The sequence below is a fragment of the Hibiscus syriacus genome, unplaced genomic scaffold (genome assembly GCF_006381635.1).
Source record: "Hibiscus syriacus cultivar Baekdansim isolate YM2019G1 unplaced genomic scaffold, ASM638163v2 tig00111392_pilon, whole genome shotgun sequence".
Classification (NCBI taxonomy): domain Eukaryota; kingdom Viridiplantae; phylum Streptophyta; class Magnoliopsida; order Malvales; family Malvaceae; genus Hibiscus; species Hibiscus syriacus.
In genome coordinates, this window is record NW_024063078.1 from 4,266,796 (window position 1) to 4,282,345 (window position 15,550).

Consider the following 15,550-nt stretch of genomic DNA (forward strand, 5'->3'; position numbering starts at 1 on the left):
ATAATAAATCATATAAATTGTATAATTATTCCGATTGTAACTTAAAAAGTTATATTCAAGACATTTTTAGTTGTAATCTAAATTATTGAAAAATGTATAATTTTTTAGGTTGAACACGTAACATTATAAATTAAAACCCGCCACTATGTAATATCTTTTGTTGTAACTGAAATTATTGCAAATTATATAACTTTTAGGTTAAACATATAACATTTTAGATTAAAAACTATCATACATTAATCTTACATTAGGCCGTAGTGGAACCACCCACGTAGGAACTCTGTACATGAACGGAATTGAAGCATTAGCGTTAGCAATGCATGTTCTATTCAGATTTAATAAATACAAGTACCAACTTTGTAAAGTTTGAGAAATATAGATTAAACATTAGAATAAATCTAAGTGAAAGACTCATTAATTGATCGAGTGATCAAGGTTATTTATGTTGTTCCATCTTGTGTGAATTTGAATCTTAGCATTTGCCTTAAGAATCCATTTAATCGAAGAATAAAGCCTTGTGGGAATTATACACCTTAATTTTTTTTACAATTAATATTTTAAAAATACAACAGTTGAATTTCATATTCTATTCATATAGATTAGGTATGCCAAATTTTGAGTAAACTAAAAATTTTTATTTGATAATGAACGCTCGTATACCCCTGAAAACGTGATATTCAAATCCATAACTTTAAACGACAATCCTTTAATAACTAAGATCATTTGGTTCGTAAAAAATCATGAAAAAATTATTCTATTTCTCTACTGGAGAGCTAAAGTATATATATTCATGAAAAATATTTATGCTTGTAAAATAATGAGGAGAGGAGAAAAATGAAAAAACAAAGCAAAGTAACACAAAGAAAAATGAGGAATTCATGGATTTTAGCATAAACATTTAATTATAAATGTTACTATTTCATAATAGTTATTAAATTATTAATTTTATATGTTATAAGAATTAAATATTGATTATTAAATACAAACTGCATGTGCATTGGGAAAACATCTAGTTATATAAATGATATGTGGATTGTGCTAAACGTCAGAGTATTTTCGTGCAAGAGAAAATGGTGACGGAGGTCGAAATAGTTTCAAAAGAATTGATCAAACCGTCTTCTCCAACGCCTCATCATCTTAGAACACACTTGCTTTCCTTTTTGGATCAGTTCCTTCCTTCAATTTATGTTCCTATAGTCCTCTTTTATATGAACCAAGAAACCAGCATTCCACCGGCCGATATCATTCCTAGGAGGGCACGGTTGCTTAAGGAATCTCTATCAGAAACCTTAACTCTCTTTTACCCGTTTGCCGGAAGGATCGAGGACCATCATCTTTCTGTTGATTGTAATGACGAGGGGGCGTACTACGTCGAGGCTAGAGTTAATCGTCCGCTTGGGGAGTTTCTCAAGCTCACTGATTCGTCTTATGTTCCTCAACTGCTCCCTGCAACGAGTGCAGGAGGTTATGTAGCCATGATACAAGTAACGTCTTTTGCGTGCGGTGGTGTTGTGGTGGGAACACGTCTCTCTCATATGGTTGTCAATGGAACTAGCATTACAACATTTCTTAGAAGTTGGGCTTCACTGACTCGTAAATCCGACGATGAAGCTGTTTTACCGGATTTCAACGCCTCTGTTGTCTTTCCACAGAATACGGCATTCTCCAAGGAGGCAACCTCAACACTAATGACCACATTTCTCAAAGAAAGAACATGCAGAATTACGAGAATTGTTTTTGATGCCTCGGCAATAGCTTCACTTGAGGCTAGAACAGCTAGTTCAAGTGTACCGAATCCGACACGAGTCGAAGTCGTCTCAGCCCTCCTCAGCAAGTGTATCATGGCTGCTCTTATATCAAAATCGGCACTTATAAATCATACAGTTAATCTTCGTCAAAGGACAGTACCGCAAATCCCGAAAACTTCAGTCGGAAACTTCTTATGTGTTGCGGCCGCTCTCGTGACTGAAAACGAAACAGAGTTGGATAGCTTGGTCTGCCTTCTGAGGAAAGCAATAAGGAAAATTGATGGCGATTTTGTTGCTTCTCTACGAGGAGATGGAGGATGGCTTAAATTCTTTGAGTATATGAAAGAGATCGGCAAGGTGTCGTGGTGAGATTGATGTTATTAATTTTACGAGCTGGTGCAACTTTGGTCTGTATGAGATAGATTATGGGTGGGGAAAGCCGACGTGGGTATGCAAGGCCTGTGCCGAATCAGAAGCTGCGATCCAGAATACGGTTCTTCTCATGGATACAGATTTGGAGAATGGAGTCGAAGCATTGGTGTTCATGAAGGAACAACACATGATTATGCTAGAGAAGAACGAAGAGCTCCTTGCATTTGGCACCTTAGGGAAAAGTCCACTCAGTTTAATGATTTAATAAAGTTATACAACACTGAACAATTTGGTAAGAGTAAGAATTCAATCAAATCGAATATTTTTTTTAAAATTAGTCATGCTAATAAATCTTATTTTATAACTCAAACTTTATTTATAAAATTTTCAAATCAAATTCATAAAATTAAAGTCAACTCGTTCAAGTTTTTATTTAAATTTAATTATAAATATTTATAATATTATCATACTTTTCTATAACTATATATGATATACATATACATTTTTTTATATGTAATATACATATATCATGTAAAGTTAAAAGATCCAACTCAAACTTGAAAACTAATCCACTAATTATTAAAATTTTCGAGTTATTCGAATTATATTTTATACCTCTATTTAAATTTTAAAAAAATTCGAGTGAAATTCTACTCACCTCTATTGGCTGGGGTTACATCATGTTCTATTTTAATTCATAATTTCATTTTTAAGTTTTTTAATATTATTCTACCAAGAACTTGTGATTCTGCCTGAGAAAATGGGCATGGAAGTCGAAATAGTTTCCAAGCGCTATTCTTCAACACCTAGCACACATGCTTTTGACAATGATCGAAAGAAATAAAATCAGATCAGCACACAATATATAGATGTTTTTCCCCCCTTTTGTCAAAAAAAATATTTAACAGCAAACATGGAAACGGTATAAAAAAATTCATGCAAAAGAGTCCTGATCAAGCATCGAGAACGGGGAAGCGGTGTTCCGGCCACTTCGGATATGCACGTTTGTATAAACTCATACAAACAGTGTCATGTTGCTGAAGACCCCCATTGAATACGCATTTCATTGCTCCTGATAAAGAAAAATTAACAAAATTTACTCCAAGTACATTTTGATCAAGATGGCCAAATGACTACATATTGTATATTGTACGTTAGCAACCACGTACCATGGGTACCAACAGGTTCCTTCACTCGACCGTACTTGGTCCACACTTCTACCGGCTGCAACCACATCCAGATTACGAATGCTGATTCTAATTTAGGCAACAGTAACATTTATTTTCTCACTTGTAAAGATCATCTTACCTTAAACCATCTTACATCCTCTGGATTATGGAACATATACCGTACGCTTTTAACTTGGATACCCGTTGAAGATAACTGCACCAAGATATAATCCAAATTAACAAGTCCACAGTACAAAAATCATTCCCATTAAAGAAAACCCAGTAGAATCCTAGTATAAGAAACCATATGATAACAAATTCAATAAAAATTTCATCACCAAAAAAAGAACCCATACCCAGTTAATATAATCTTCTTTAAAATTATTCTATCAGGGTCAACGCTTCTCAAGGAACAAACAGCAGCAACTACAGGTGTACCCGCTCCTGCTGCACCCTTGAGAGCTATCAAAGGGAGAGGTGGGAAAGAAATAGGGGCATATACTGAGGCTATTGAAAAACGCCCTGCATGAAGAAACCTTTCCATCTTGTGCTTGTCTGAATTAATATTGTCAGTCGAAAATATTGGTCTGAAAATAACCAGATAGAGATTTCAGAATTTTGGTAAAGTGTCCAAAACAGTAGTAAGGTATAGAGGCATTACCTAGCAACAAACTGGCGAAAACCAACATGAAATATGAGTTCTTCCTTGGCTTTAACAGGAGCATCATAACTATCAACCTTCTTTATACTACCAAAAAAAAATCATATTAGAAAAGAAAAATAAAGAAAGAAAATTGCTGCTACTCATAACCAGGAATATATTAGTGGAAGAAGATACCTGAAATGAAGCACAGACATCTTAGACTAGTGTTGCAGGAGACCACATAATATAACAGGTGCTGTTTTAGAGGCTGCACACAATTTTGAAGCAACATGAAGAGGTACATCCTTGATATAAAGCCTTGCATATGAACCAGCTGGTGCACATTCATCTCTGCCTTCCTGCTCCATTTTTAAGGCTTTTGCAATAACATACTACTGTGTTCTTGCAAAGTTATCAAATGCAAAAATTCTGGCATATTCTGGAGGTAGAGATTCCTAACAATAACCAGCTAAACTTTTAACAACTTCATAACATTAACTAAAAACATATCTTATTAAAATGGTATCACAATAAATTACTTTGGGGTCCCATGAGGATGTTCTAAAGGACTTGAGGCCTCTATATTCGCAAATCGCTTTCTAGCAGGAACATCTAGGGGAGTGTCCACTTCATCTGGAAATTCTGAAATTAACATTTAAACAACAGCATATTAGCATCTACATTACAAGAGGTGCTCATACATGGCAATGCTCAGAACAAAAACTCTAGTACTCATCCAGAAAATATAAATACCCTCATCTTCAGCATGTGCCTTTTATTTTTTTAATCTCATCCTCTATCTGTTCCCTTGTCAAATTCTCCCCTTCCTGCATTTAGAAAAGGAACGTTATTCACACACTGAAGATTTAAAAGCAAATGATATGATACTGATGCCACATGGAGCAAGTATATAGAAGAACATAAAGCTGGCACTTCCTTATAATTCAAGTAAAATTGCATCAGGACATAAACATCAAAGAGACGCACCATCATCACTGAATCATTTTCAGTTTCTTCATCAGAATCCCTTAAGTACAAGGAAGCTTGATCTTCCTCAAAGTAGGATTATTGGTGCCTTCTTGATTAGGAAAGGCACTTTCTCCTCCATCCAGTACCATGCCATCATCATCTCCATCATCCTCCGCGCCAGAATCCTCTTCATCCGTATCATCTAAGACCCATGCAGCCTGCATGGCAATAAGTGATCGCAAATATGTCATTAAGCACCAATATGAACATCTCCAAGACTTACATTTCCAAAATGCCTTTGTTAAAGTTTACTCATCATCTATGCTACCCTTAACAATGTATAAATTCAAGAAAAAATTACAAGAACTTAGAAGTTCCTTTTGTGCCATGAGATAAGGCCGTTGATTTCTCCAATGAGGAGTTGTGAGCCTTTGCTCCTTGAAAAGCCACATGAACTGCAATCAACATATCAGTGGATACTGGTGAGTATTAGAAGAGGAAAAGAATGTAAACAAATGGATCACAATCAGTACACAAATCTCCTATCAAAAAAAAAAGTACACAAATCAATATCAATCTAATTAATCCACGTATATATTAGTTAAACCCAAAAAGGATAACTCATGGTACCAAAAATCACCTTGTGCAAGTCATCCTTCGTATCTGCCGGATAAAACTTACAATCCTCTGGAAATACAGAAGTGAGATTAGAAGTAACAATCTTTTTTGCATCATTTCGTCTTTTAAGCTCTGTAGGTAGATCCTGGAAGAAAAATTTCTTTCTTAGTAAAGCCACAAGCATACAAACCATATAAAGTCGAGAACCGGTAACATACACGAATAAAAACGACAGTGCTTGGTAAGCCTAGAGACCTGAGCACTGAAAGGCAGTGACTTCCAAATGAATCAATATAGTCACATGTGCTTTCTTCAGTAGCTGATGCCACAAAAGCGATCAAATCAGCAACCTAGAATTCAAAAGGCAATTAGCCTATAATTCAAAACAGAGGGTGGTGGTAAATGAGGTTAACACAAAATATCATGACAATTTTACCTTAGCCATTTCCATACACGATAAAAGATCCCCATGAGGAGTTTGCATTACCTAGAAAAAACAACTTTAAGATTGAGAGATTTGCAAGTTTTTGAACTTAGGATCATGGCTTAAAAGGTACATTTTACAAGAACATTACACTGAACCTAAAAAAAGATAAATGATATCCAAAATAAATTTGACAAATCAAAGAGAACTAAAACCTTAAACCTATTAACTAGTTGCTTTCTTTAACTAATAACATGAAAATAGGGTAGTGCTGCATACTGTTGCTCGTAGTTTGTACTCGGAAGAAGCTACTGTTGATGACAAGGCTTCACCAGCTTCTGTTGATAGCAATCTCAAAATGTCTTCAGCAAGTGAACTTAAATTCACAGATGCAGAAAGAGGGAAAAGAAGCTGCGGCAAAAGAAACAGCTAGGATTTTAGGGGGAGAGGGATGCCTACTCAAAGCAACAATATCGGAAGAATTAATTTATAAAAAAATCTTACAATGACACGAGGAGGGATGGCTGATCCACTTGAAGCCCTTTTCTCTTTCAAAACAGCTGCCTTCTTCTGCTCTCTTAGCTACAAAATCAAATAGCAATTTCCAGTGTGAGACAAAATGCATAACACAACTCAAATTTATCATCACTCACCATCTTGCTTCGCTGATGCCAAGCAGCTCGGGCTCCCTGCGCTACATTTCGGCTCGGTTTTGCAATCCGATTCTTATCTAAACCACAAAAAGATTCAAAGAACTATTCAGAAGACAGACAAAATGCTTAATAGGAAAAAAAATCATAATAAACAAAAAAAAACTAATATAAATTAGAGCCATAGAAGATGAATAGCGAGGAGCAACCTATTTTGAGGGTTTTGTGAATGTTCCGAGAAGATTTAGAGGCGAAACGGGTTTTGTGAGCCTTACTGACTTGAGCACGAGATCCTCCCATGGTGAGCTGCACCAGGGTTTCAAATAGCGGTGGTGTAGAGGTGTTGCCGGTGGCTCTGACTATGAGACAGAGTAAGAAGCAGTAGGATGAAAATCAGAAAATCAAGTAAAGCAGAGTGACGCAGAAGTAAAGAGCATTCCAGTAGAAACCTTCAGGGTGCGTTGTTTTTGTTGTTGTTGTTTTTTTTTAATGTAAGTTTACTAATAAAAGATTATTTAATTAAATTATCTTTATTATATATTTATTTTTTTAATAAATTAAAAATATTTATATATATTTTTTAAAAAGTTTAAATTCATAAATTTATATAATTTTTTTACAAAATTAAAATATAAAAATGTTTAATGAAATGATAAAATTTTATTTTAACCTCTGAACTTTATATAAAATTTTAATTTTTTTGTAAATTTAAAATAGTTTAAGGATAAATTTATAATTTAACATTCGTATAATTTTTATTATTCGATGACAAAATAATAATATTTTTTAAAAAAAATTAAAGACATTTAGTCTAAAACGCCGGTAATCCAATAATACTTAAAGAAATGGAGGTAATGACATTCCCGGTAATATATCGCAAAAAATCCACTATTAATAATGTAAGTTTACAGAGAATAACATTTCCTACCAACTAAATAAAAAATATAAATTTCATTATCATGAGAATCTTATATTCCTCTAACCAAATACACCCTCAATGTTTCGAAATTTGGCGACGGTGGGATATGTGAAGAGGAGAGGTTATTTCTAAAGTAAAGAATTTAGGAGAAACTACGTGCTTAGCTATTCAACCATTCTTGTACTTCCGTTTTGCTCGCTTAATTGTTTTTCTCAAATTACATTTATTATGTTTTTCTCGTGCTGATAATCAATCATTAAAAAATAATAAAATTGTAGATGTGGTAACTTTTTTTATTTTTTTAATGATGATATATTATTATTTTATGATGACACGTCAATATTATCATTAATTTTTTAACGTGATCAAACCGGAATCATAATGTAATATCATAGTAACAAATTTGTAAAAAAATCATTGGTGACCAAATTAGAAATTCGGTAATAATGTTGTGACTAATACAGTATTTTACCAAACAATCGGAGAAGAATTCAGGAGAAAAAGAAAAGAAGCACACAAAGAAGAAATCAGTTAGAAACCCTAAATTTTGTTTTGTAAGATACCCCCTTCACTTTCTTTTGTGATTATTCATAATCTTACAAGAGTGGAAGTCTTGACTGCATAACTGATTCTCTGAGCTTTGGTTTTGTTATTTTAATCTCTTTCATGTAGATTTCGATCGTGGTTTTGCAACGCAGAGGAGACTAAACGTTGTGCAGACCTACAACAATTAAATAAATTATAAGGTAATGCATTAATCTAAATATAGAATTCAATTTATCTAATTATTTTCTGTTTGGATTTTTCGATTTTGTACGTGGTTAGGTATTTTAGGGTTTGTTTGATTATTGTGTTGGTTTTTTATTTTTGTATTGGGTTTCAATTGCAGCATTGGAGGCAGATAATACTGCTGGTTCAAGGTTGCAGGAGGTTAAAAAAAATTGCTTTACGTCCTCTAAAAAATGTCATCACTAAGGAACGCCATCAGCAGACGGGCACACAAGGAACGAGCTCAACCGTGAGTCTCTGCTTTTCCCTTTATTATAGCCATCGTTCTACCAAGCTTTCTGCTTTCGTATTGATAGAAGTCTCTCCTTGTGGCGTATTTCCTTGTTTTTTGTTAGGTCCTCGAGGAAAAAATTTGGGCTTCTTGAGAAACACAAGGATTATGTCGTCCGTGCTAAAGCATTCCACAAGAAGGAAGAGACCTTACGGGTAACTTTATTTGTTAATGCACCCAATTTCTTGCTTCTTAGATTGTAATAGGAGTGCTGGCTATAATTTCATGATTATATAATTTCTTTCTTTTTTGTGCTCGTTTGTTGATTTGCTCTACAGAAACTCAAGGAGAAAGCTGCTTTCAGAAACCCGGATGAGTTTTACTTTCAGATGATAAAAACGAGAACTGTGGATGGAGTTCATAAGCCAGAGTATAATATGACTTTCATGTTTTATTGTTTTCTATCTGAGCTTAAAATCTAGAAAGCTTATTTGGTCTTCTTTCTTTTCCCCCTTTTTTTGTATAGGAATCAAGCTAACAAATACTCTCAAGAAGAACTCATGCTAATGAAGACCCAAGATATAGGATATATATTGCAGAAATTGCAAAGCGAAAGAAAGGTATTTTTGGTTTGTCAAGGGATATGATGTTTCCTATTATAGTATTATTGATACTATTTGATTCTGCTGCAGAAAGTTGAGAAGCTAACTGCAGTGTTGCATTCTGTTGATAATCATCCATCTAACAGACACATTTACTATGCAGAAGACAGGTTCGATCTCTTAATAACACCTTTCTTTTCCCCTTGTATCTGCTTCTCTAGTTGTTGGCTAGAAAGGAAAGAAAAGTGCGAGCTGTTGCTGTACAAGACTAGTCTTGGGTGATGGCCTTTTATTTGAAAGAGTGATTTACTTTTAGTTTCCTCTCTTTTAAGTTCAACCCAAAAGTACCTACTTATCTTCTGTTTTCTGCCACATTCTTTGAATAGCATCCATCATGACATTTGATGTTTAAGCTCTTAGAATCTTGTTAGTAACCTTTATCATATTAAATTGTGAAATCAATAAAATGCTATATTGTCAGAAACGTGCATCCACGGTTGGCCAAAGAAGAAAAACAAAAATGGAAATTTGCATCCATGATATTAATGATGGGATTGTCTTTTAAGTTCTTTTGCATTTTATGTGAATGAAGACAAACGTAAGATCATGGAAAAAAGATAATTATGGCTGAGATTGTACATGTGTACGTCTATCTTAATGAGATGGACGAAAATTAGATAGGTTATAGGTAGATGGATATCATTCATTACTAGTTAATAGTTGTATGGTACGGCGTGCTTGTATTACTGGTTAGGGAACAGGGTATAGAACTTAGTTCTTTTGCGGTATACATGGTCGACAGCCTAATTGTTTCATTATTATTGGTTGTATTATGCTAGAAAGTGTTATTAAAAGAATCTCGAGTATTTTTATTACAAAGCTCTTCTTAATGAATTTCTCTGAAAGAAATAGGTTCATGATTATAGGACCATACCAGTGAATATGCATATATATATATATATATATATATATATATTCCTTTCTATTCTTCATGTAGTGTGTTATTTATTTAGTATTAATGAAATTGATGCGCTAGATGGCCATGTATAATGTTTGAATTATGAAACACAAGATCTACCTGAAACGCAGTTTAATGCATGCAAGATTAACCATTATTCAAAACACAACCTTGTTTGACTCAATAGCCAACTAATTCATCCACATGCTGTCTTTTCTTCATATTATCTTGTGATCTTGTCCTACTTTTTCCCTTCAGGATACTTCTTTCATAAAAGTAAAAATAATGTTTAACCATTAACACTTGTAATGCAAATACAGTTGAAATTGCTTGCTTTTGCTTTCTCTGATTAGAACAATTACTCTGATTTTTCATCTCTGTTTGCTACACATTGACATGGTTGTTGAACTGGTAAAACTAGTTGAAATCTTAATCCCTAAGATATAGAGCAGTTTAGTAGTACATGTTCTCTTCATCTTCAGAAACAGGGAAAAAAGAAACAAATGATCTTCGGATGAATCATAGTAAATTTTTTAATCATTGATATTATATATTGTTGTGAAATATAAAAATATGTATTAATATAAATTATTTTTTACAGGGAAGAAGCTAGAGAATTACAATCACAAGCTTTAGAAAGCAAAGTTACTCTCCTTTCTGGTGATATCCCTGATCATATTAAAAGGTTAGTTAATTGACTTATATTTTACTTAGTGTTTAGTGAATAACTGGATTGGCCATCCAAGTGTGTTGACCTATGAAGTCAGTTTACTTTTTAAAACCAATGCAATTTCTAAAGCTAATATTCATTAGAGATTGGAAAAGGTTATCTCTAAAGCAATCACTCTTTATTCGATTTGTTGATTTTGGCAATGAGATGCTTTTTAGTTTTGACCGAATAATCTGTAATAAAGTCATATATTTGGAACTTTATTGGAAAATATATATGATTTTAGATGAAATTTCTTCGTCTCATCCTCTTCTAAATTGATTTTTACTAGATGGATGTGCTATGCATATTGGTTGTCAAATTGCTGCTTTATGCGGTTTAGTGAAATAGTCTTCTTGCCTTTAGATATAGTCATCTTGGGCTCTGTTTGTTGCTGGTGGACCGAGTACTTTAGAACTTACTGCTTGAGGAGAGATAATGTACAAAAATGATTAAGTTATCATTAAGTTAAAATATAAATGACTTGGAATTTGACATTTGCATGCTGGACTTATCTAGGACCATTATATATATAAATTTTGTTTGTTCAACTTTTTATCTTTGATCAAGAGTTATAGATTGCATTGTATTTCTTGTTTTCTTCAGTTTCAAGCACTAGTCTGAATTTTTAGCATTTCTGGAACTTATCATATAAAGCTCTTAGTCGCATCACATTAGGTTTCTATTAAAAAAAAGCTTCTATAATAGGGGAAATGCATCCATGAATACATTTACTATCCTAAAGATGAATATACCTCTATATGTTTGTAACTTATTTTGATTAATAGAGAAAATGTTATGATCTTGAATACTCTTAAAATTCCCTACGGATACTATTTTCCACCTGCCCCATTTCATTTAATTTCAACCCTTTTCTGTTAATCAATCATTAAATCCTAATTACTGCTGTTCATTTCAACCTTAAAAGCATTATTTTCTTGCCTTTTAATACGTAAGCCATGATTGATTGTAATATTATAGAATTTTCCCATCTTGTGCTAACTTATCACTGCCAAAATTGTCTTCATCTTGGTCATGTTTACACATCTTCACATTTTTTTCCCTTTCACGTGTAGGAAGACTGCTACTTCGTACAGGGAATTAGAGGCCAGGAAGAGTAGAGTGAATCAGTTGGAGAAACTATATATGGAAATGTCCCTGAAGAAGGAATTACAGGTATGGGACCATACCCCAGATTCTAAATTAGTCATAACTTCATAGCGTTTTAGTTGAATTTTCAAAGTATCAGCGTCGTAATAATAAAATATTTCTGTTACTCTGGTAATCAGTTTAGTTGTTAAATGTTATCTTTGGTTTGACGATGAGCATATTTAAAAAAGTAGATCAAATTTAAAACATAATTGTACCTATTGTATGGATAGCTCGAGTCTAATGTACTAAAAAATTGAAACAGTCCTAATTCTAATCACATGTTTGTATTTTTAACATATTAGATTCAGGTTGTTCATGCAATAGGTATTCACGTGTTTTTAATATACACTACGTCATATTTGGGTTGACATTAATGCTTAAGTTGACATTAGGTTGATAGAAGGCCATGATTGACATAATACTCGTATTTTGAGATCTCTATTAAAACGTTTTGAAGTTTTTGATAACTTTAAAATATAGATATAACGTGAGCAATGCATGTAAACTTTCGATTTGATTGAATGGGACAGAAAAGGGCCGGAAGCGCAAACTCCGAGAAGATGAGTTGACATGTCCAACCTCCAAGCCAGTGTATAAATGGAGATCAGAAAGGAAGAGGTGACAGATATTGCCTGTTCATGGTGGCAAGGACCTTTTGGGAGCATCCATCATGTAGTAGTGATCAAAAGACATAAAGGTTGGAGTGGTTATTGACCACAAAGTGTTTCCATTATTGAGATTTCTCCATGCATGCGACCAATACCTTTTGGGAAATGTTTCAATATGCTAGGGGTACTATTTTAAAAATAGTTTAATTTTGAGACATTATTTTTTATATTACTTTTTTTTCCATTGAAAATCCTCTAGAACAATATGATAATATTATTGATGATATGAATAAATACAAAATTTATTTAAAGTCATGTGACGGTAATATACAAACTATTTACTTTTTCAATAAAATTTTAAGAGTAAATATAGTAAGAGTATTCACTTTTATTTAATTTTTTTTTTTTGTAAAAATGGTATATAAATTTGGAATTAATCCAAAAAGAAAAACATGTATGAAACTTCTGTAACTATAATTAAAACATTTGGAAGTGAAACTTATATTTTATATAAAATCAAATAAAAACATATGAAATAATTAAAATTAAAAACATTTGAAGTTTTAACTTTATTTGAAGTAAAACATTTGATAATCAGAGTAGCATATACACTCGCCAAAAGGAAACAAATCCAATCTTCATTAGTAATAAGAAAAGTTATAATATACAAGAGAAAATAAAATTGAATATACTTTAACTTTTAATATTTTTTCAATTTATTAATACAAATATCTAGATAATTTAAACATTGTATAAAAGAATTGAGGAGTCAAATATATTTTATTTCGAACCTCTTTTCGAATTAATTTAATAAATTTGAGGCATTTTTTCCTCCTTTCACTATCAGGATTTCCGTTCACATTTTTATTATTGTATACATATATATATTATAGTTTGCAGACGGTTTTTTGAAAATATGTATATAATATATAGTTTTTCTAAAACATTTTTGAAAACTATATAATATATAGTTTTTAAAATATTTTAGAAAATATATATAATATATGATTTTTAAAAAGCATTTTTAAAACTTATAATATATAGTTTTTGAAAATGTTTTTAAAACTTATATAATATATAATTTTAAAAACATTTTTGGAAATTATATAGTTTAAAAAAAACATTTTTGAAAATTATATAGTTTTTTTAAAAACATTTTTGAAAATTTATATATAATATATAGTTTTAAAAGAAACATTTTTAAAAAATTTATATTATATTGTTTTTAAAATATTTTTCATATGTATTATTATTATTATTTATTATTATTTCTCATTTATTTATTTATTTTTCTTTCTTCTGGTTCAGGTCCAAAGGTATGGTCCAAATGGTCCAAGGATGAACCCAACTCAGGCATCCTATAGTTTAGATTGGGGTTCTAACAGTGCTGTAGTAAGGGATTAGGGCTTACAAACCCTCAAACATCATTTGTCCAGGCAGATCTGGACCGTTGGATCTGACCCAATCCAACGGCCAGAAGCAATCTCAAGCATCATCGAGCCAACAATACAGTCAACACCCATCGCACTTTCCGGCCACGCCAACGGGACTGAATCATCCCGAGGCGGCCGACGTGAAACAAGGAATCACAATAGCCCGTAACAAGAACAACCCCGAATAATCCGGGATCGACCCCAAGATAGCCAGAAACAGTCCCCGTCGGGGCATTATAAATATAGACAGAGAATCATCAACAGGGGACTACACAATAATACACACGGCATCTACACCGATTAACAACACAACACAACCATCGTCGAAACTAACAATACCAACAGTCACAACAAAAACCAAGCAGTGAGCAACCATCAACCAAGGGCAAAACACAAACAATAAACGCAAAACAAAACATCAGAAACAACCAACAAAAGGAAGAAGGCGGTGTGAAGTCTCGGCTCGAAGAGGAAAACCCATCGAAAGTTCAAAAGGTCGCCGGAAAAAAGGTGAGAACCGGGGGTATTTCAGTAGATTTGCAAATATCGGGGCTTGCTTTGTTGATTTAGGGTTTATATTTAGGATCTCGAGGGTAAAGTGAGTGTTTCGGGGTGTTTTGGGGCGGCGGTCGGCGGCGCTCTGGTAAGAAATGTAGAGAGAGGGTAGAGAGAACCTATGTTCTCTCATTTGAAGAGAGAGAGAGCAAAGAGAGCAAATGAAAGCTTGGGGCTTTAATGGCCCGTTTTTGGGGTTATTTATACCCTTCTCAAAACGACGACGTTTTGGGGAGAGACTTCAGTGTAATTTATGGAGGGGTAAACTTAGTCTTCAACCATTAGGTATTGTCATATTTGTACTTTGGTCACTGAATTTCATTTTTCAGTACTTTAATTCGGAATTTTAATTTATTATGCGTATATTTTAGTCCCAAGTTATATATTTTTGAATATGCCCTAAGATTTTATGCAGGTTTTATTTTAGTCACTAATTAACATCCTTTTTAAAACCATTTTTTATATATTCAATTTCGTCTTTTTATTTTCTATTTTTTTTATTTGTTTTGATTACTTATTCTATTGTTTGGGTTTTTTTTAAATATTTAATTATTATTTTACCATCTAACATTTCTATCTTTTAAAGGTCTTCATTTAAACCAATCAAAAGTAAGTAATTCGAATAAGATTTCTAAATTTCAATTTAAATTTTAATATTCGCATTTAAAGACAACCGGTAAATTAATTGGTACCGAACGGGCGGTTCAAGGGTGCTAATCCTTCATTGACCGTAACCGACTCCTGAACCCGACATGTTTCTGGTACAATGCATATCATGTAAGATGGTGTCCGACCCACTTAAATTCGTTTTGGAGTGGTCGGTGGCGACTCCAATTCGTTTAATCAAAGTCAAAACCCGATTTCGGGGCCCAACCGAAAGACGGTTCCGACAATATACAAAAGGTAAACTATCATATCAATGACTTAATGTTTTGTTTAATTATCGAATTAAATTATTAATTTTGTCAATGATTTTATAAATATTAATCATTTCATTAATACATTAATAAACAATTAATAA

General features: G+C 32.9%; 1 protein-coding gene and 2 pseudogenes across 4 annotated transcripts; 2 read left to right on the forward strand and 1 right to left on the reverse strand.

Annotated features, from left to right (window-relative positions):
* The first annotated feature begins 1,070 nt into the window (after positions 1-1,070).
* Positions 1,071-2,385, forward strand: LOC120160176 (annotated as a pseudogene).
* Positions 2,386-2,997: 612 nt separating this feature from the next.
* LOC120160177 lies at positions 2,998-7,007 on the reverse strand (annotated as a pseudogene).
* A 1,019-nt stretch (positions 7,008-8,026) lies between these two features.
* Positions 8,027-12,722, forward strand: LOC120160745 (probable U3 small nucleolar RNA-associated protein 11). Of its 4 annotated transcripts, none has more exons than XM_039171094.1 (9): positions 8,027-8,066; positions 8,402-8,530; positions 8,637-8,727; positions 8,851-8,942; positions 9,039-9,132; positions 9,205-9,284; positions 10,674-10,757; positions 11,858-11,957; positions 12,464-12,722. In XM_039171094.1, the coding sequence occupies exons 2-9, from the start codon at positions 8,475-8,477 to the stop codon at positions 12,500-12,502; spliced, it is 636 nt and encodes a 211-aa protein (XP_039027025.1). In that variant the 5' UTR covers positions 8,027-8,066; positions 8,402-8,474; the 3' UTR covers positions 12,503-12,722. The 4 variants fall into 4 exon arrangements, with proteins under 4 accessions (XP_039027025.1, XP_039027028.1, XP_039027027.1 ...); XM_039171097.1 differs by having other exon boundaries at positions 12,469-12,722; XM_039171096.1 differs by lacking the exon at positions 8,027-8,066 and adding an exon at positions 8,161-8,258.
* The last annotated feature ends 2,828 nt before the right edge of the window (positions 12,723-15,550 follow it).

Coding starts and splice junctions, on each gene's coding strand:
- LOC120160745 (XM_039171097.1), top strand. CDS start 8,475: ATGTCATCACTAAGGAACGCCATCAGCAGACGGGCACACAAGGAACGA. Junction 8,531..8,636: donor CACAAGGAACGAGCTCAACC/GTGAGTCTCTGC, acceptor GTTTTTTGTTAG/GTCCTCGAGGAAAAAATTTG. Junction 9,285..10,673: donor ATTTACTATGCAGAAGACAG/GTTCGATCTCTT, acceptor TATTTTTTACAG/GGAAGAAGCTAGAGAATTAC.